The sequence below is a fragment of the Apaloderma vittatum genome, unplaced genomic scaffold (genome assembly GCF_000703405.1).
Source record: "Apaloderma vittatum isolate BGI_N311 unplaced genomic scaffold, ASM70340v1 scaffold3387, whole genome shotgun sequence".
Lineage (NCBI taxonomy): Eukaryota > Metazoa > Chordata > Aves > Trogoniformes > Trogonidae > Apaloderma > Apaloderma vittatum.
This window is the reverse complement of record NW_009724370.1, coordinates 54,131-77,052: the sequence shown is the minus strand read 5'-3', so window position 1 is coordinate 77,052 and position 22,922 is coordinate 54,131. Positions and strand designations below refer to the sequence as shown.

Here is a 22,922-nt window from a genome sequence, read left to right as displayed (position 1 = left end):
CCTAAAATTAAGAGCATTTCCTTTTTAATGACAGCAGTTACAATAAAAAGGAATTGCTTTCCATTCTTGCGATTCTTATCCAAAGGAGGTATTTCCTACTGTTTGTACATACACCGACCACTCAGGTTCTTTGGGCTATACATCCATATTTGACTTCTAAAATTGGACACAGGAGTGGAGTTTGATGTCTTCTGCAAAAAACCACTTTTTTTATTTGTAACAAAGCAGAAGTTAACCCTGGCCACTTCTCTTACAATGATTCAACAGCTCCAAAGTCACTTGTGTAAGCCAGGAGAGGAAATGCAACGGAAAACAACTAAAAAGCCTGAGAGGTTTAAATAACGTTAATTTTTTATTTTTCAGTTGTAACTTATAGAACTGGGCATTTGTTTAGAATTTTCCTCAAACACTAATTACCTATTTATCACCTTGCTTGGTTTCTATCAGTGCAGTTAAATTACATAAGCCTATATGAGAACAATAATTTCAGTGACTTGAATACCAAAGCACAGAACGTTACTTAAAATCCCCAGCCCCATGAGCAATATTGCTAAGTTCATCAGCCAAAAAAGTAACTTCGGTGGATTTTCCCTTTTATTTCCAACCACAGCAGGATTTCTGACAAAGAAAGAAGGCAACGTGACAAAAATGAGAAAACATTCAGAAACTTGTATGTAAAACAGTTTAGCACTACTTGCTGAAGCTGAAACTAGTTTAGTCATTTTCTTTGGAGCACAGACTATGTTCTTTTTCAAGAATCTTTTTGTCCCATGTTCTGTGAAGTAGATATTTGACATTGCCTCTGCTCCTTAAACTAAATCTGCTGCCAACAAGCCTCAACCGAGAAAACACTGTAGCCCCAGTTACCTTTTCAACTGTTTAAGTGCACCTTAGCTCCTTGTTCCCAACCGTCTGACCTCCTGCCCCCAAGCACAGAATAGAAAAACCTGGTTTTGCACCTAATTCTGAAACAAAAATATGTTGTGCAGATACTTGAGACCTAGGAAACACAGCCATTTCCTTGTCTTCTGCTCTCAAGTTTTCTCTATAACATGCTTTTATACCAATGGCCGCAATTACAAACTCTGCTATTCTGGTAGGTTTTAAGATAACAAAATCCCAGAGAAGCAGAACGCTGGCTACTACAAGTCCTGTGCAGGAAGAGGTTTTCCACCAATGCTGAATATTTGCAGAAGGCACCTTGAGTTCAGTTAGGCCATAGGAGACTGTTTTCAGAAAAGCGTGACACGATATGTCATACTCATGTAAAACATACAAAAGTATGTTTTAACTGAGTTGAGTAACTTAAATACCCAAGGCATTTTATTTATCATACATCACTTTTTTTTAAACTCATTCTACATTTAGGCTGTTACTCTATGGAGATCTGAGTTTCCCTCGCAGGACTGAAAATGCCATCACATGTAAGAGCTTCCTCCGAGCTACCACTAGATTTGCACTTCCCTGTCCAATAACGTGAAACTGCTTTCTTATAAAAATACTTACTCTTTATCAGCTTTGCTCTTTTCAGTGTTAAAAGATTCCTGAAGTAATGGGCACTTTTTTCTTTCTGAGACTGCCTTAAAATATTTGGCCAAAACCAGCGTAAGCGTTATTACTGCAAACAGCAGGGTTTTTTTTATGAAGTCACTGTAACAGGAATATTGTTGAATGTATTTCGAGGACAAAATATGTCAATTTCTTTCCTGTGGGGAGGGGAAAAAAAAGAAGAAAGAAGTCTCTTGGAAGTCTAGGTAAAAGTCAAAATAGGGTTTTGTACAGACTGGGCAAACTCAAAATTATTCTAAGTAAACCTCTTTTATATATGCTGTAAATTTACTATTCTTCATGTACAAAATTTAATATGTCCCCATAATATTCAATATATTTTTTTAAAGAAAACAAATAAGAAATGCTGCAGCATATTTTGATGTTGATCAAATCTACCTTTTAAAATTTCCCAATTTATTAAAGATTGTGTTCAATATTAAGGGGAAAAAAGAACTAATATTTAGCCCTACAAAAACATTGTGATACTTATTAAACACAAAAATTGCATTTAGACCAAACAAACGGGCCCCAACTCTAAATCAAAGGCCTTAAGAATGCACCGTTCACTGTGTGTGACTTCTATGAATGGTCCAATCTAGATTTCTTAAATTGTTTGTCAGCACCTCTGCTGAAAAGGCAAGTCTTATTTAAAAAAACACATATCCCACACTCCCAACAGATTACCAATAACAACAAGAGAGCCATGTAAGTCGCCTCTTCCCGCCTCCATCCCAGTTTTCCTTCTTGTGCCAAAGACCATCACTAAAGCACAACCTGCCCGCAGAGCTCGAAGAAGGCGGCATCTGGGACAAAACTGAAGTGGCGCCAGTTCTCATGTCCAAAGAGCCTCCTGCTCAGGAGGTGGTGTCTGCTAATGCAATCAAATACTAACTGATTAATTAGGGTAGAAAACTTGTTGAAAATGCATGGCAGATGGTATGCACCACAGTTCCTTCCTAAATCGGTTTTTTAATTATTTTTTTGGCAAACAAGTCACACAAATGTCTTTAAGATAAGGGCTTGCCCATTGGAAGGTGAGGCTGCACCCAGGTGAGGATGCTTTGCAACTGAATCTGACATCAGGATCGTACCCACTGTTCCTCACGTATGTTATTTCGGAAATGGCCATCGTGCAACAACCAGCTTATACTGGCATTTTAGCTAAGAGAAACAGTGGAGCAGCTGGTTCCCATTTTGAAATCTAATTTGGAAAATATACCAAACCAGCTGCACTCGGTTCTCTTATCCCAAAAATACTGTTCTTTGACAATATTTTCCATACATAATTTACAGCTTTTATACTGTTCTGGTGAAGAAAAGAAAACAAACCCTAACACTGTGTAGTCTGGCTTAAGCTGAAACATCACTTTTTTTACACAAATTTAGAATCATTAACTAATTTAATAGAGCACTTCTTTGTAACTGTTACAACATTCTTAAATCAGCTGGTATAAATGTGAAGAATCAATGATTTAACTAGCTTTTTTTCCAGGATAAATTCATCATAATCCCTTCAGTCTCACAGCTGAAGTATTCCAGAAGTCAAACACATGCTCAGATTATCATCAATTTTTCAGAAGAAAAGATTAATAAAAGCCTTTTTAATAAAAACTCAGTACTGTAAAAAGATCTCTAAATGTCTGGACCATTATGTCTGGCTAGAGAAATGGGCTCATTAGGTTTTCAGATGACTCCAGGGCTAACATATGTAAAACCTCTAAGAAGGCAGGCTTTCTGTTCTGTATCTACTGAAAGAAGGTAAATTAAAAAAAAAAAAAAATTAAAAATCCATTAATTGCAATGGTCCGGGACTCAAGTGTATGTAAGCAAGTGGACTTCAATCTTATTGCTAAATTTGAAGATTCTCGTAGTTCCTTAAAGCATGTGAGACATGAGATTATTACTGTGAGGACTAAAGTATTTCAGAGACTTGCACCACAAAGGGAACCATAAACCCAGATGACATCTAGGGGGGAAAAAAAAAAAAAGCTGGCTGAAAATTTTCAAAGCTTATAAAGAACTTAAAATTAATACAAGTTTAATTATATGTGGCAGCCAATGGTTTATTAAAAGAGCACTATTTTTCCTGCATTTTTTATCAATATGCTTTCAGCTTTGCAGACTCTTCTGATTTATTAATAACTATCATAACAACATTTCAGTCTAACAGTCACAAATAAGCTTGGTCCTATTCATATGTTTTGTAAAAGGAAAAATAACTCCTGTGCATGTTTTCTAGATCAGAGCTCTATCCCAAGCAAGAGCAATGATTCCAAATATCTATTCCATTAAGGTCTTTTGAAAAAAAAAAAGAAAAAAAAAGAAGGAATTTACTTATGGCAGTAGGTACTAATCACAAAGCAATTATAATACATTTTATAGTGTCATTTAACTAAATATTTGCAGAAGTAGTATCTTCAATGATTCTATGATTCTAGAAAGAAGGTTTAATTGCTTCTAGCAGTATTTAACTCCTTTTTTATTAATATCTGGATAGTACCTTTTTAGCAAACTCTTCAAGTATTCTCTTTCCAGTAGCCATTTAGGCTTGCTACAGATCAGGAAGTAGATGAAGGATTAACTTTGAAAGTAAAATTTACTAAATTCTGAAATAAAGTTAGCCAATTAACTGATACTTCTTTTGTTGTTTCCAAAGTATAATGTTTGAAACAGCTAACTTTCTGGTTTTGCACTAAGCTAAATCCCATTTTTAGAAGGAGAAGTACCAAAGTAATGCTGTACTGCAGATAAAACAGTAAAGAATTTCCTTCTGCAAGAGCCAATGCAGGAAGAGCAGTAGAAATTCTTCTTGTTAAATATTAGCAAGATCTAAAAGAGTGAGGGATTGGAAGAAAAAGATCTTTCAATCACTGAAACTCCAGTCTATTTTTCCAAGCGTGTTCCTTTTTTCTCTCATGTACACACCCAGTTATATAAAGATGACCTACCAGATAACTGTTGTCTGCTTCTGAGGACACAATCAGCCTCCCTTGGAACTCCAGAAATACAGTTATTCAAATAAACTCACTTGTAAAATTGAAAAGAACTTTTGTAATGTTGTAATCAAGCAAACACATTAGCTAAACAGATTACACGATTTATTCAGATGTCATTAACACTGGCACCACTGTGGGTGTCAATGAAGTGCTGGTTAACTGCACTTACATATGGTAGTAGGTCTGAAGTGTCGTATTGCATTTTTCAGCCATTTCCAGGCTAATATTTTTTACAGTGGTGTATAAACACTAGTGATTGCTAATGCAGAAATAAGATGTGTATCTGGAATTTCCAAAAAGTGTCAAAAATTCTGCAGATACCAAATACTGTTTATACTGATCCTTACTTCTATATTAAATAGACAATGATTCAGTAAAATAAATCATTTGCACTATCTTTCAATTAAAAAAAAAAAAGCAGTCTTTGGCTCCCTTCAACTAAGCAAGCTTTCAATATGCCATATTGGCATGAAACGATAGAGAATTAAACGATATAGTATTAAAAGGAGAGATGCAGTTCTAAGCATTCAAAACAAGTCAAGTGTCAACTTTGCATGCAACCTCTAATTTTACCAGAACTACACCCACGTGGGGTGTTGGTCAGGGATAGCTGTATAGGTGGAAGGCTAGCCCACAGGATATTTAGGCTCTCCTCTATTCATTATACAGTCTTCCTGTGCAACACTAGGAAAGTCACTCAGAGATGGTGACTGAAAGCCTTCAAGCACCTAGAGATACAGAGAGACATGGAGGCTCGATACAGATGTTCAAACACAAGAATCTAGTGCCACCTGAAACACTCCAGGGCATCCACAGCACCTGCGCAGAGGTTGGAGATATGAGTGAGGATGTGTGGGACAGCTAAGGTACCTGGACCAGCAGGTGGAGGCCAGATAGGGTATGACGCTGGACCACAATGTTGAGGCAACTGGATTGTGCCCAAGAGGACTTCTAAATACAATTTGTCATATAATGCTCTAGTTCCCATGGAGAAAAGTGGAAAAATTTTACTCTGCAACAGCTGTAAGGACTATAGATGCCAGACTGATGGAGAATGCAGTGACAGACTCTGGATGTATTTATTACACCAAAAAGACACAGATAAAGTCTATTGGTAGGATGTTCTTGACACAGAAGATACTTCATTTAAGGTACTCTATTTTTAAATAGGTCATACTTTCTGACACTGATAATGTATACAACTCCAGAACTCAGTTCCCACATGCTTTTGGATTCTAGTCCTAAATCCCTCCAGACAGTTCATATCACACGGTTTGTACGGCTGAAAGACTAATATGGGCATAATCTCAGGATTCAGTTTAATACTTGCATTTTACAAGTCATCATTTAAATACACAGTTAAACACCAAAAAAGAAGTATCCTGATTTTCAGAAGTGCCATATGTCCACACTCCAGTAGGCTATATTGCTGCATAAGGACATATGGATTACTACTGTAGGGAAGCCACTGAAATTTCCGTCACAATTTCCTGTGAAGACTGTACAAAAATATGGCTTTGAGACTCAGATTCTAATGAGTGCTCTGTTTCACAACAATCTCAAGGAGCATGGATTAAAAAAACTCTGGGAATACTGTAGTGTGTCTACTCCCAGAGTAAAGTTGTTTGTCTAATGTCATTATCAATTATTAATGAAGTGATGACAATGCTTACAAGAAAAAGCTTTTGATACTCAGCTATGAAAATATCTAAAACGGCTGAGTTAGGTTCTAGGTGATCCACTGAATGCTATCGACAGCAATGTATCCACTCTCTCATGCAAGATCTTGTTTAGAAAGGGTACAAATATGGTGAAAAACAGAATAAAATTACAGTTATACAGCAATTTGCAAGTGTCTGACATACCAGACAGTGAGCCCTGATGGGTAAGGTAACAAACGCAGCTTAGATTGAAACAAATATTTTGATATGAACATCTATAGAATATGTAATCTGAGACAAGTGATCCACTGATACCACAGTCGCATCTGAAATCTAAAAGCATACCATTATGAAAAGCATGATCATCTGGTTTTGTGAGCCTCAGGAAAGAAATGGGTGAGGAAAAGGTCTGTGCTGAGTTGGGGCTGCCCATGTCTTGAGGACAGAGTAAGTTCCCCTCAGTGTTGCCTCCTGCTGCAGACACTTGCCTGGGATAAAGTTCCTCAGGAACATGTCTGATACCCAAGGACTTTGTCTCCTGCCCCAGATCAGTATAGCTGGGATGCAAGATGTTTGTAAAAAAGGTCCTTGTCTCCAGTTACAGCTCCCTAACCCATGTCAAAAAGGTTTTAAAAACTGTGGATAACATATTGATATGAAATCAATTACAGTGTTACAATACTTTTTTTCCCCTTTTGCATCATGAGTCTTTTAGGGTCACTGGTGTTGTCCACCACTAATGTCAACAGCAGGCCATGATTATATTTATTTCATCAGCACAGATGCAGGGTTACTCAGTAAAACAGCAAAGGAACTGAGAAGATATCACAAACTACATCACAGCTATCAGAGATGGTGGAGTCACCATCCCTGGACGTGTTTAAAAAACGACTGGATGTGGTACTTCAGGAGATGGTTTAGTGTTAGGGTGGTGTAGGGCTGTAGGTTGGACTTGATGATCTTAAGGTCCTCTCCAATCTTTATGTTCCTATGATTCTACGATTCTATGACTCTCTACTAGGAACAAACCAAGCAAGACAGTCTTTCTGGCAAAGCCTATGTTGGACTGTTACTATTCCAGGGACAAGCAATAAGGCATCATTTTTAGATAACTATAAAAATTTACATTTCTCTGTGTAAATTTTAAAATAAACTCCAGAAAGTACGTAATAACCTAGATTATATAAAAATTATATTTTCAAAATTATGCCTGCTGATTTACAGTTTTCCAGCATTCTTTTCCAGAATTAGAGGCGATTGAGCAGAGACTCTGAAGATGCAATCACTCAGAGCGTATAATCTGCCACCTCTAATAACCTCCCTCTGTCACACACACACTTGTTCAAAATTCTCCATCATGTATATGAATTACTAAATTTTTAGGTTAGACCAGACAAATAATTGAACAAAGTGATGTGTTAATAACTGAAAACTTTTGTTTTATTGCTAAATCAGGCAATGGCAAAACAAGTCAGTAACACCCAAATGATGAATAGGTTATGTCAGTGATATTTACTAAGCATTTATAATTGTAGGCAACTGGGTACCAACAATGTTTATAATCCATAGCAGACATAAATCAAGGGAATTACTCTTACGATGCAGGCCACAATTGCATTGCTCCACACAACAACTGACACATGGGTGGTGGTGTTTTTTAGGTCCCACTAAACTCATTGGGAAGCTCTTGCACATTCTGGATCTGATCAAGTCATGCAGCATCCTGAGCAGTGGATCAGTTGTGCTGAACTAAACCGCTGTAGCCCCACCAAGGCCTGGGTCTGCAGCAACAACTCCATTATATCCCCTATAACCTCTTAAATATTTTGAGGTCTATGGTTTGCATTTTATCTGATAAATGATGTTTCCTTTAAAAGGAGAACTGACTTAGGCCCTGACATCAACGTTTCACATTACAGAAACTGCATTGCCTGAAACATTTTTCTATCGTGAAGCACAATGGAAAAAAAGATCTGCAGTCTCAGAAGTCTGGGTAGGATTGCAATATCCAAGTTCCTTCCTTCCCTTGTGATACTTACTCTGTAACAGTAACTACCAACTGTTTGATCTAGATCATCTATCCAGGGTGGTCAACTAGCCCTATGTTAAAATATTACTGTAACTGGCACATATGCCTCAGAGGGTAAAGGGAAAAGAGTGATCTAAGTCGTTCCTAGATAGGAGATGACTATGGCCATTGGTTGGTCCAGGCCCTCTCCTACAGGGCAGGATGGGTTTGGGCAGGGTAAGACATTTCGGTCAGTTCAGGAGAATACCACCGACTCTGGCTTCAGCAGTATCATGGAATCACAGAATTGAGAATGCTTTGGGTTGGAAGGGACCTTAAAGATCATCTAGTTCCAACCTCCCTTCCATGAGCAGGGACATCTTCCACCAGACCAGATTGCTCAAAGCCTGGGCTTGAACTCTTCCAGGGAAGGGGCAGCCACAACTTCTCTGGGCAACCTGTGCCAGTGTCTCATCACCCTTACAGAAAAGAATTTCTTCCTCATATCTAATATACATGTACTGTCTCTCAATTTAAAGACATCAACCCTCAGCCTACCACTACATTCCCTGATAAAGTGTCCCTTCCCTTCTCTCCTGCAGGCCCCCTTCAGGTACTGAAAAGCCGCTATAAGGTCTCCCCAGACCCTTCTCTTCTCCAGGCTGAACAACTCTCTCAGACTGTCCTCACAGAGAAGATACTCCGATCCCCTTGATCATCTTTGTGGCCCTCCTCTGGACTCACTGCCTTCTGCCCTCCTGCAGCAGGGCTTTATTTTACCAGCAAGTCTCAGGCTACCAAAGTCCTGCTGCTGTTGGCATCCTGCAGCCCCAGCCCGTGAGCTGCAGCAGAGACACCCACAGGCATGGGCTAATCCACTGCCCTGCATCAGGAACCTCAGGAGGCAGCAGGTGTAGTTCAGATGGGATACTCTGAGTAAAGCAGGACAGTGTCACTGTCTGGTAGCCCTAAAGGACCGGGAGGCGGTGAAGCACTGAGCAGTGAGTGAAAGTGTTCCTGAGAGTTGAAATCTAGGTAGAAATAATTCTCAGCTTATAATGGGAGAAAAACAGAGCTGGGATAAGAGGGACAGATATCTTATTACATTCTGATGTGAACTGCAGCCAAAAATTTGATATTTTACTTTATTAGATTTTCCAAAGGGAAAAAGTAAATTAAGAAACTGCTGCTTCTGACAGCCTGGAAAACTACTATACTTCTGCAGCAACAATATAAACCTTGTTAAAATATTACACTTACACAAATTATTCAAATAAATCAGCATTCACTTCATTTACAACACAGTTGCACCAGCTAACTTCTGTTGAGAACCCTGCCCACCATTTGCTGGAGCTGTAAAAGAGGAAAGTAGCTGAGACTACCCAGGCCTTTTCCATTTGAAAAAATCATTTCTTAAAATAGTTTGGAGAAGAAAAGCCTGAGAACAGTGTGTTCTTCACTTGTTGGGTTTTGAATGACTGCAGCAAGTCTGGGACATAGCTAAGCATTATTAGAACGCGGATACATGCAATTCTGAGCTTCAGAATCAGTTTTTGTATGAGGCATATTAAAAATACTAAAAATATTCCCCTACTCACTCTATCTTGTCCCACAAAAACAAAACAATAGCTTTTCCCAGCAGTGCTGTGTTTGAGGATTTCATTACTTTTTGTTTTCTTTAAAGGATGAATGAGGTTTTATTTCTTCAAGGCTTCTTTGCTGATCTTTGCTAAGAATTTCTCTAAGGTCTCACATTACAAACAATAACAGGACTCTTGAACCTTGATGTGAGTAGGGTCTGTCTATCCTGCTATGATTTTGCTTCACTGACAGATTTGCCTTTCCTTATGCCACTTACTGTGCCTGAAAAGTTTGTAAAGCACGTATTTGTAATGTTTTCAGCAATAAGAGATAATTAAACCACAAAATGAACTAACAGGAAATGGAAAAAGAGGAGCACAAGGCAGCAAATTACAAAAAGAAAGACTGCTTGCCTATGTTCTTCCTGTGATGTATTGCTTATGAGGATATTCATACTGGGGGTGAACTAATTGACCTGCTCTCCCTTGCCTAATAGAATATATGGAAGTAGATGCCTCCTACCCAGTCTTCTTTCCTCTTTCTCAGAATCCCCTGGATCTGGCAGCCGAAGGAGCAGCAGATGTGCACACAAGCATTCCATCTCAAAAAACATACTACAGCTAAGTTACTTCTCTTTTTCCACTACACTGGAAGGTGAGGACAATTCCAGGCAGGGGACCCCACTAAGCACCACAGCCTGGGGAAGGGTTCAGGGCTCCTCAATGAACTTCCTAGATGTGGCATCATCTGTTGAGAATTTAAATGTTGCAAGTGTTAATAGTCACATAGTTAATCACAGTTTGAAGATTTTTCTCAGGCAAACTATCACCGCTGCTTGAACTAGGATAAAAAATAAACCCTGCTTATAAATCTGTATGAATTTTCTTCTTCCACAACACTCTCCACTATCTAAAGCAATAGTCTCTGGTTTAGAATCAAAGTGGTTTTGAGTTTGAGGACCTTTTTTAATAGGCAAATAACCTATGGATCTTGCTGAATCATTTTATCTTGTCAGTATAAAAGCAAAGTCCACCTGTGAGTCTAGGTGGGCAAGGAAGTTTGAGTCCTGGAACTAAGCAGTTTCAGGAAGAACACAAACCCACCGATGACTGGAAATGAACCCTAGAGGTAAAAACAGGAAGGAATTAAGGGTAGGTTCAAAGAGCAATTGCAACTGTAGTCAAGGCAGTGTATGGGGGCTTCTGCCAACCAACCTACCTTTCTCCTACCCTACTAGGAAGGTGATGTTCACTGAATGGTGGAAGGAGCAGGTAAATATAGACTTGAAAAACTGCCTCAAAGGGCCTAAGTCCCAGCGAGGGACAAAATCTCTAAACAGAAAGTTCTTCCTCTAGTCTGCCATAGGAGGGAGTTGTTGCAGCAGTATTTCTTCTTCCATGCTTTCTGACAGTCACTTTAACGAACAATATGGTAACGTATGGGCATGATTTAAGTCTTGTCCTTGCATGACTACAGTGCAAAAGAGGATACAGGCCCTGATGTTCTCATATGCATAATCTGTGACTTAGCATACTGTTGGAACCGTTGTGTGGTCCAAACACTTCCTTAACGATGCACATCTATAAGCACCTTTTATGTTGAATTCTTGCCAGTATATTCTCTTGTCAAAAGTAAGGGCTGTTTGAATTAAGTTACTCATAATTTGAATTACATTCTAATGTAATCTACTAAATGAAAACATGATCCATTAAAATATTTGTTTATCTTTAATTTGTGGATATATTAGTTTTACAGTTGCTCTCAAAGTTACTTGCCATAAAACATTGGTTTAAAGTAACACACGACGTGAAACGAAACCATGCTACCATCTGTGAATAATGTAATCAGGCAAATGAGGAATAATGACTACATCATGGTAATTTAGGATTGAACATACTGAATTACAATTGTCAGCAGCTTAGTTTATAGCTCACAAACTTGAGAAATGCAAAGCATATAAAATGAGTGTGGAAGGATTTAATTAAAACATGATTACGGAAAATAACATAAATGACATATGATATTACTTTCAAGGGTCCACCACTACTATCTGCATCTTCAAGTGAAACTGAAAACTCACCATCTTACAAGCACCAAAAGATAATTTCAGTGATATAGGTTGCTTTTACACTTCACAAGCCCATAACAGAATATTAATTCCACCAAACTCTTTGGGGTTGCATTACGTGGCCAAGGAAATAACCTATGGGAATTACACTACATTCTTTCCATTTTCTAGAAGTTTCCTATCTGCTCACAGACCAGCGGTGCAAGTCAGTACTGTCTCTCCCCAGTGTGCAATGTCTTACATTTGGAATGCAGCAGAAAGCAAGCTAGTAGGAAGCTGATTTTCCCTACTCTGGCATATTTTTGGAGATGTTCAACGTGGAGTTATCTTTACCAGACTTGTGAAAATGAAGTGTTCTTCAAAATAAGGAAAAAAATTCCAGACCCTTTAAATCTACTTATTGCGTCGGACAAGGAAATTCACATCCCTGTTATTAAAAAGGTGCTTTTTACCTCTCCACTGTACATATTTTCCCTTCAAGTGTTTTCATAACCCCTTCACTGTTGTACATGAATACCTCTTCTCCACTGATATAGCTTTGCATCACCACAGGCAAGAAGGGAAGAAATAGGAACTGAAATAAAAAGATAGAGTTGCTTCATCTGGTTACACAGGAAGCCTTAGTGGATTGATCCCAGCTACCAAAGTCTTGTTTAGCAATCCCTTCTCTCAGAGTTTCCTCTCTAAACATATATGCTTAAGAACAACTTGTCATTTGGAAAAAGTTACTTCTGTGTATAAAATGTTTATGACCCCTTTATCCATATGGCATAAACTTAACAAACACTTGTGAATTCCAGTTTGATTTATGTTCCTCAGTGATGTAGATAACTCTCCATTTTGTCTCATGTTCCATTTACAATTCCATTTAGAATATTCTTGATCCCCTACATCACTGCACCAACACAAAAGCAACAAACACCTGGTAATGTCCGGAGAAATTATAGCACCTGCCTTCAGAGAGGGCAGCTGCTGGCAGACTAATAAATAAATAAATAGATAAACGTATACAGACATAAATAAATAAAAGCTGTTCACTGGATTTATGTCAACAGAAATCCAGATACTTTCCATATGCCTTCCCACATCTGGGAAAAATCACATTGTACTAGTTCCATTCTGCCATGGTAGCACATTGGATAGTGTACCAAAATCTTTTAGTAATGCATGGTTTAAGTTGTGGGGGTTTTGTTGTGGTTTTTTTTTAAATTCTGACTATTTCATAAATAATTTTATTTCATAAGAAGAATATTTTGGGGGTGAACAGAAGTGGAGGCTGATAAAAGGAAAGTATTGTAGTTGATGAAACTATACCTTCATATGACATGCTATTTTATAAAGCATTTTCTTTATTACACTTCACAACATTAAAGGCAACATTTCAACATCAAGCACTCTAAATGATGCTGCATCATCTTATAAAAATTCAGATTTTTAAAGATTCAACAATCAATCAAGATGATCTGCACGTCTGGAAGCCAACGAAAAGCCTGTGCAAAGTGCAGCGCCCTGTGCAGCTGCCTGCTCCTGCTGGTTCCCAGGCAGTGCTGCTGCAACCTGGCTCTCCCTTGTATTAGCACTTGGCTTCTCTGGAGAATTATGAGGGTGAAAATGATTTAAAATAAGTATTTAACACAGTTTTCCAACTTGAAAGTATTTGTCATCACCTTAAAATTCTATCTTTAAATTTGGCTTTTTAAAAATACATGGCAGCCTTGTGCTTTATTATGTTCATGGTTATGCATGCCTTGGAGATAAATACTCTGGTACTGAAAACACAACAGATTTCCCCAGAATTTCTCCCATTCTCAGAACTGATTAGGGAGTGCTAAATAAAAAAGACTCCTCTGAAGTACCATGGCAATAACCAAAAATAAATATGACTAACCTAAAATGTAACAGACCAAACATGCATCTAAGATTAGCAAAGCAAATACTCCCTCTGTGAAACAGCCAAGAGAAGGTGAAGAAAAGTGAAAAGAAGGAAAACATAAGAGAAACTTCCACAAGGAGAAAATAACTAGCATTTAACTGAAGGGTACAATCAGCTAGATCACCACAGTAGCTGGCAAGGGAAAATAAGACCCACACATCATGACCTGCATCTTTAACAGTCAGACCCATCAAACCAGAATCAGCTGCAAGTGCCGAGTCTGTGAGCTGCTAAACACAAACTTTAATTTAGGAACACGGGAAGTTATTGAGCAAATGGACCTGATTTTGACTTAACTAAATCATTTTTCCCCCCACCTTAGCAAATGAGTATCATAATCAAAATAGATGTCACACTACAGCCATAATAATTCATAAGTAAACCACACAAAGTTTGAATCATAATTTGTAAGTGCTCCACTTTAAACATGAAAAAAATGACAGCATTGTAGACCATGACAGATTTAGCTGCGAACAAAATAATCTTTCAGAAGGTCAAGCAAACATAAATTGCTCAAAATTCCTCCAAATTATAGAGTTTTAAAGATATTTAGGTAAAGAGAGCATGTCAACCAGACCTTCAAACATTACTGAAATAATCTGCTTGACAATGGGAAATTTCTTTCAGTATGAAGAACTCTAGTTCATTTTAAAGAAGGATGAGTTCGGGAATGCATTAAGCTAGATTCTCAAAGCGTGGCCCACAGAGCAATTTCTAATGCCCTCAACCATTCTGTTAGGAAGGTGAAAATGAATCAAGTCTTATCTGACAGGTAATACTCAGAAGAGGACCAAACACATTACAGGGTAGAGCCAAATCAGCAACTTCCACAGCAAGACTACAAACAAGGGAGTGTCAGCCAACTGTGGGGGAGATGGGGAAGCGTACATTAATATATGAAGGAATAGTGCTTCAGGCATGGAGATTAATACTACCTCCTTGCCCAAGTTTCTTTTGCACAGGAACCAGGGCAGGAAGAACAGAGGTTGTGCACACGCAGGTAGAGCCCCAACGTAGGGTCAAAACACAGATGGGGCACAAACCAAGACTGAAGAGCTGGAAAGTATCTGCAGGTCCCACAGCTCAGCCCCATCTTTATGCAGATGCAGAAAACACATTCTGCTAAGGATGCTGGCACTTGGGCTGGTTTAGGTATACACATTGAATGCAGGGCTAGAACTCCAAATATTTTAACAAACAAGGAAAATATGAGCAAACGTGTTATTTGACATGTGAGAAGAACTATTTTATGCATCATGTTCTAATAATAAATTTAACTACTTTCTGTATAGGAAAAAAGAAGCAAGAGAAAGAGCTGACTTGGTATGGCTCCATACCATGACATTTAAAACCAAAACATTGAAAGCTTGGGCCTCTTGTGGTTTTGGTGGGGGCAGAGGCAGGGGCTGCCAAGTATGATAGCTTCTTTCAGGCTGCTGACATGTCACACACAAAATCACAGAGTCAAACACGTAGGCACAGCGCTACGCATCCAAAATTATTATGGAAATCCATACCAATCCGAATCTTGAAAAAAAAAGTTTAAAGAAGTAGTTCACCCATCTCAGGATGAGTTTTACCACTCATGCAGTGAAACCATAAAATTGCAATATTAAAGGCAAGTAGTTCAGACAGTTATAAACTTATACAATAGTATTCTCAAAATAAAAGTTTTCAGGAAGCTAGCAAAGCTGTTCTCCTTTCACAAGCTACTGACCTTTATTTCTCCCAAGTTCACAGCAGAATTCACCAATGAATAGCACAGATATATCACATACCTTGAAGTCACAGCCTCCATGAATTCATCAAGGAGATCATCATAGGCTTGACCTCTGATTCTCTTGTGTCTCAGCCCAATATACAAAGGATCTTTCAGCAATGTCTGTTAAAAAAAATAAATGGTTGAACTATTATCATGAGCAAGTTACACTAGTATACTCTAAGTTAATACGAAGGGGACAACAATACAGTGTTTGAGGATTAACCCAAGCATATGAAGTACATAGCCATTAATCCACCTCTATATAAAGAATTAAGAAAAGCAACAAAAAGATTAAAGAAACACCCTTTTGTATCAAGGAAAAGGGATACCCTAGTCTCAAAGGAAGGGTATTATTTCCAAGTGAAAAAGTAAAAGTTTATTCTGGGAAGTCAAGTTTCAAAAGTATCTTCTAAAGCTTTAGTTAGTACTTTTCTCTTTTTCCTTTACATCCTGGCACCGCTCTGACATTTTAAGAAAGCCATTTTCTTTACTTTTATCATTACGTTTCACAAATCTCTCCTGAAGTCCATCATTTCCACTGCTGATGAGGTGATATTCAGAAAATGTGCTGCTTTCTATAATTCAACATGCCAAAACATAACCAAGCCTTTGACCTTTTCCTTCTAAGCTACTTGAAGACCTTGGTTTTGTCTGATGCATTTCCAAATTATAACTTACAAATCACTAAATGTGTTCAAAGTGTTCTGCAATCACTTCTGAAAACTCACTCCAGCTACACCAATTTGCCAGTCTCGACACTTTCACTGGATCTCCCAGGAACTCTCATATTAAGACACTCTTTGCTATTATTTTTCACAGGTCTCTGAAACCGAATAAGCTTATTTCTCAAATGCACCTAGTGTGCAATACTCTCACACATGCCATTTTAAAACAAACTATTTCTAATATATTATTTACAGACTTTCAGAAGCTGTTAATTCAACTGTTTGAATTAGAGAACAAACAAAGCTCAAAATTAGTATTACTTTGTAAATTAAAGTGAAGTCATTAAATTGTAAGCATTTTATTTGTTCCCTTCACCAAAACTACACAGTGTTCATGTTGAAGTAGCATACTCTTTGGCTGAAATAATTTTACCATTATACTAGGTATTCTGGCAGCAAAGTCAAAACCATAATCATGTACCTATTCCAGATAATGCAGAAAAAACTGGCAAGAGCGTGATGTCAGGTACTTTCCAAAGCAATTTTCTCTTTTCTATGTTGTTCTTTTTTTTACACAATGATATCCAATTTTGTAGTCATGAACTATTTTTTTCATTTCCCTTTTGAGTTTGCCTAGTTATTTAAAATGACCTCAGGAAAACCTGAGGAATCAAGGATAATTTTATTTCTCTGGGAGATAAGTTCACAGGAATTGCAAATGAACTGTTTAGCAATGTGAAATCTTAAGGCAAGTTTGCAAACCCTATGGGAGTTGCCTCAAACTTCCCACCAGACTGAGCACACAAGGTTGGAAAGCAGAACGGCCAAGCAGCAGGAGCCTCTGTCAGGAGCATCGTGGTAGGACTTAGAAATAGCAGTCGCTTTTCTAAAATCCCATTGCCACAGCTTTCCATGCCATTAGGCTTCTGCTGTTCCGTGTCCTGGGCAAGCATACCGCACGCTCCATGGTCCAATTCAGCGTAACTTAACCCCTTTCTGAATCCCGCAACTCTTCCTAAATGGATGTGGTCTTTTAACATACCTCCATAAGCTTTTTTATTAAAAAACATCCTTTTTTAAATTTTGTAAAACAATGCTCAAAATGAATAAATGTATATATATCATCCCTTTATTTTTTAAATCCATATTTCCAAAACACTTCACAACCAGACTGAGTCATGCTTATTCCTTCAAGTTGGGCAGTGATTCTGTGAAAGCTTAAGTGAAACAGGCATTGACAGTTAGGCTGATTAAAAAGCACGAGACAGGTCTGCCTTGAAACATATGTTCTTATACTCCTTTCGTCACTTTTTCGTCTTTCATATTTGTGAGCATATGAATCTGTAGCCAACACTAAAACTCAGAACTCTGAAACAGCTCCATATATAAGACCACCACATGAATTTATTCATGTATATTTGATGCTGAAATTTAATATGGAATATTTAAAACACTTAATACACCATTTCTCAGTTATGTTTAACCTTCCAGCCTGGGAAGTCTCACAAGCAGAGACAATTAATTCAGCGATATATCTCTGATGAAAAGCTTGGCCAGCTATATACCCAGAGTTCAAAATTCCTTTACAGCTCAGTGCATTCTGCTTCACAAACGTTACAGTTCGACAAGAAATAGCCCCAAAAAGTTCCTTTATAGTCCTGTTTGGAACAACGTATGAAAAAACCCGGGGCGGAGACAAAAGAATGAAACATTCAGCAAGTGAAAAGAACAGTGGTCACGTCTGAGCCCTGAGTGGCAAACCATTGTGGAGCTGCTCCCTTTCCAAAGGGCACTGAAGAATGAATAAGCTGCTTAAGCACATTATCCCCTTATTCAGGTCAACACCGTGCAAACCGGGTCCACGGTGGTTGTGATTTTTTTAGAGGGTTCACACATCTTGAGAGATTAACATTTGCTATCGACTATTTCATGGCTTTCAAAACAGATTACTGAAAAGAAAGTTCCATCCCACAATCGAATATGTCAAGCTGACACGATGATTAGGTACTTTTCCTCAATGACTTGGGTCTCTTTTGTTCCCCAGCTTGTTGTCAGAGCTTAAACATTGTTTTGTTCTTTTGGAAATCGCATCTCCTTCAAAACATAACTCTGCTTTTTTTCAGGTTAGTGCATTCGTTATGCATATTAGATGATACTGAAAAAGTTGATGCCTGCTTATTTTTAGACATGCTTATTCTAAGGCTATAAAAAACAGTTCCAAAACTTTCAGGTTTTGTAATATGCTACATTCAATCTCTAACAGAAATAAGGTTTTACAAGAATAAAGGGTTTAATTGAGGTTCTGGTACTGGAAATATCATGTAGATTGACTTAGAATTAGCTGCATAAAATAACAAAGAGTTCTTTGAAGCAGCACTTGAGCATATTAAAACTGTAATGACCTTTGGAGTTTTAAGAAAAAGGCAAGCTGTTTATGCCATCTTACTTGTGCACACTTATAGTAAAGAGATCAGCAAACCATCAAAGTTCAAGCAAGGCCTGAGCTGTGCAGCTGGCTCTGATTTAGCTACAAAAGCCAAACCAGCGAGAAACAGAAAATTGCACACTTACATATATTTCATTGGTTGAGAACAAACATGCTGAAATGTCATCTGTTCTCAAACTTGGCACTCTGACTTTTCTTTGGAACAGATAAATATTTTAGAGAGCAGCTTCATGGAAAATTAGAGGTGAAGAACTGCAAGACGCTGAGCCTTTCCACTCGGGAAGATGGCAGCAGAGAGTGTCCAGAGCCTCTCGCTGCCACCTAGAAAGTCTCTGGTGCACGCTAATGCTTCAGAGCAGCAACACCCATCCCCTCCAACACACTGAAATGTCAAAAACCCTCCAGCAGTTCTATAGTGGGAAATGATTTGTGGCAGACTCACAGTTATGAAATTAAAGGAGAACTACATTTGCATGGGACATCAGAAGTGCTGGGACAAAGATTTGACACGTCAGAAATGAAACGCGTTTCAGAGTATGATTGGTCTAGCAGGGCACTCAGTTACCAAAAAAAACCAGGGGAATGTTCCTACTTTTCCTTATATTAATACACCATAAATGCTTTCTGCAAACTGCTTTGTGTCTCAGTTTTCACAGGCTGGTGAAAGGGCTGGTGAGCAGAGGGGAATTTCTGTTCTCCAGGAAAGTTGGACATTTCAAACATGGGGTGTTTTTTTTCTGGTTCCACAAGATTGAAATTTCACTTGATGTGAAACTTTTTCCAAGAGTTAGACAGTCAGAAATAATGTCAAAATTTTGGATGTAACTTCAGCTTCCTTCAGTACTAATTTCCCAGTAATCAGTCTGTGTTCCTTTAAATTTTTGGTTTGCAAGCACTAGCATGCTGCATCACAATTTTCTGTCCTGCAAGAACTGCTTACAGCTGCAAAGTGTTTTCTATGGCATTAAAAGGAATATGTAAGATTTCAATTTATATTAGACTAGGAAGCCTTTCTTTCTTTGAATAAGCTTATTTTGAAGTCTGATATACAGGATGATGCCCCTGAAACATGTGACAGATTCAGTGTTTCCAAATGCTAACTAAATCTTGGATATGTTCAATCCTGTAAGTAACACTGACACTAACTGGGTTTTCTGGGTGTAGAACACTTTGCAAAAATAAGTTTCAGAGAGCTAAAGATTTTTTTAAAGCTTTGTTTTCTTTGAACTACATTGGCCCCACTACATACTTACTACGAAGAGATCACAGCCCCTCCTAAAGGCTAGACCTTTTTGAACACCTTTGCAAACTGCAAGAGGCCTCTGTTTCTCTCCCAAAGAAGATCTCATCTTTGGGACTCTCAGCTAACGCTGTATCTGGACATCCCCAACAGGCAGGTACTGGCATACAGAGCATCACCTCTCTCTGCATCTCAGATTTCTCCAGGGGATCCCTCATAGAACAGGATGTCACAAAAGATCCCAAAACAGGAGACCAAAAATGAATATCATGATGGGTCATTCTAGGTATAAATAAAGGATGAAAAGCCCCATGCATTGGACATGAGGGTAAGAAGTTGAGCCTGGCTGTGCTAGACTTGCCAAACTCAAGTGGCTTCAGAGATAAAAATATTGTGTATGTAGACAACAGTCATACTATAATTTCCATTTGCCCATCTGTAAGCCTAAAAACACCACTGAGAACTGTCCAGTCTGTCCAGACAAAATTCTAGACCTGCAATAGTCAAGGATTTAAAAGATAATACATTCAAAAGGTTCCTTTGAGATTATTCTTAAATACAGTGCTTCAATGAAGCAATTTCTGTGGCAAAAAAATAGCAAAGAATATTATGCATTTTCGAGACAGTTCAAAATATAGATGTTTATTCATAGTCTGATAAACCAATATCCTAATGTAACAGAAAAGAAGTTACAGTATTTCAAATTCTGTTTAAAGTAATTTCAGATCATACTAAAAATATAGAGGATATGTTCTCTTCCATATACGTGTAGTGATTCTATAGTTTTGCACAGCTACAGTGCACGTTTTCAGTTATTTCTCCTTGAAGACAGGGCTCACTTATCCAGTCCAAGTTGTCCTTTACTTTCATAAGGTTCTTTATCTGTCAATTTGACCTCTACATCCTTTGCTTGCCTTCTGCTCAGGAAACTTACTCACTTCTTAACTTGAAGAGGAATTACCAGCTGTAGCTTTGTGCACCGAACCCTGTTGCTTATATTCTAGTTATTTCCCATGCTCGCAGACAGCTTTACCCTGCTATAAAAACTGTCAGCTTCAGCGAACTTCAATTTAACAACAAAATAAAAATAATCATAATAATTAAAAAAAATCACTCTAATTGCTGGAAAGAATGCTTCATGAAGGAATCTTGCAACACGCTATGAAATTACCACAGCCTGTCCCCGAGCTAGAGACTGCACGAAGCCGGGCTGTGCCAAGGACATTCTGTGGGCTGCTTCAGGCACATGTATGTGGCATCGAAGAAAGGAGCCAGCGTGTGGGGGCTGCGGGCAGACGGGGGGCTGCGTGCCACACGGGCACCATCCCTGCAGCCCTGTCGCACGGCACGCTCCGCCTGCGTCCCTCCGTTCCCTTGCAGGAGCTAAAGACAAGGTTCAAGCTAAATTCGAGATTGCTAAAGACAAGTCAAGGGAGGTGATCCTCCCCATCTGCTCTGCTCTAGGGAGACACCACCTGCAGTACTGCATTCCGCTCTGGGGCTGCCAACAGGAGAAGGCCATGGACCTGTTGGAGCATGTCCAGAGGAGGGCCATGAAGATGATCAGAGGGTTGGAGTATCCCACCTATGAGGACAGACTGAGAGACCTGGAGTTCAGCCTGGAAAAGGCTCCAGGCAGACCTTATAGTAGCCTTCCAGTACTTACATGCCCACAGGAAAGAAAGAAAGAAAGGGACTTTTTATCAGAGGGTGTGGTGATAGGACAAGGGGTAATGGTTTCAAACTGAAAGAGGGTAGATCTAGATGAGATATTAGGAAGAAATTGGTTTTTGGGAGGGTGGTGAGGCACTGGAACAGGTTGCCCAGAGATGTTGTGGAAGCTCCCTCCTTGGAAGTGTTCAAGGCCAGGTTGGATGGGGCTTGAAGCAACCTGTAGTAGTGGAAGGTGTCCCCACCCATGGCAAGGGACATGGATAAATAAATCCTTAAGGTCCCTTTCAACCCAAAACATTCTATGATTCTATGATTCTATGATTCTATGATTCTGTGATTCTGTGATTCAGTACCCTCAGAGTAATGTGTACAAACTATACATAAAACATACAAAGTAGTGCAAGCTCTGTGAGCGGTCATTAAGCAAGCGAGCAACAAGGGCAAAATCCAGACAAAACGTTGCTGCAGCAAGAGGCAAGATGCACTTGATTTATCAAGAGGTTGCTGTGCCGTCTGCTCTTCAAGTGCATTGGTGTCTGTGTCCAGGAATCTGTTTGTGGGATCACGTGAGGGACAAAAACCTCAAGGGCCGATGACAGTGCAAAGGCAGGGAGAAAAAATGCTTTCTGGTTTTAGTCGGTTAGGTACATCCGAGTCACTCTCTCAGCTTAACTCCAAAAAAAGGAGAATTATATTTTTTTTTAGAAATCAAAAATTTATCTCATTAATTTTACATGTAATGAAAGACATCCAAGCAGCTGAGACTCACAATACCCATTACGGCCAGGTGCCCATCAATGATATACTTGCCTAAGGAATTTCCTTTCCAGACTGGCCTTTTCATTCCCAACAATCTGCAAGTCAAAAGGAGACTTGAAATTCTCTTCTGGATTACGTCTGAAAATTACAATACAGTATAGCTACACTAACTGCATATTTTGACATATTTTATATTTAATTCTAAAAATCATATTTTTTAATGGCAATAATACATCAAATATCAGAGGAGTTATATCTTTTCCAGAGCAATCAGGCTTTTGTTCCACCTGCTCACTGTCCCAGTACATGGTATAAGAGGTTCATACAAAAACTATAAAGCTTTTTCAGCAAGTTTCCATTTATATTAATAAAAGACCTTGCAGTAAAATTAATTGAAGAATCTACCCAAAAGCTCCTTGCCCACCTTGTTTTTCATGGCAGTTTCCAATTAGGAAAGACCTGAGAATACAGCTGAGCAGTGAATCATACCTCAACCACCTCTGTGCTAGCCAACAGATAAAGTAAAAATAATGTTTTTCCCTGAAATCTGAATGTCATTGGAACTTTTTTGAGGTAAA

The 22,922-nt window shown here is 38.6% G+C and overlaps 1 protein-coding gene across 1 annotated transcript in view; it reads right to left on the bottom strand.

The window, feature by feature from the left end:
- The window catches only part of ME1 (malic enzyme 1, NADP(+)-dependent, cytosolic), a 135,489-nt gene that overhangs the window by 66,035 nt on the left and 46,532 nt on the right, over positions 1 to 22,922 (bottom strand). Inside the window, exon 5 of the mRNA XM_009872449.1 lies at positions 15,577 to 15,680. Coding sequence (XP_009870751.1) covers positions 15,577 to 15,680 — 104 coding nt within the window. The remainder of the gene's footprint in view (positions 1 to 15,576; positions 15,681 to 22,922) is intronic.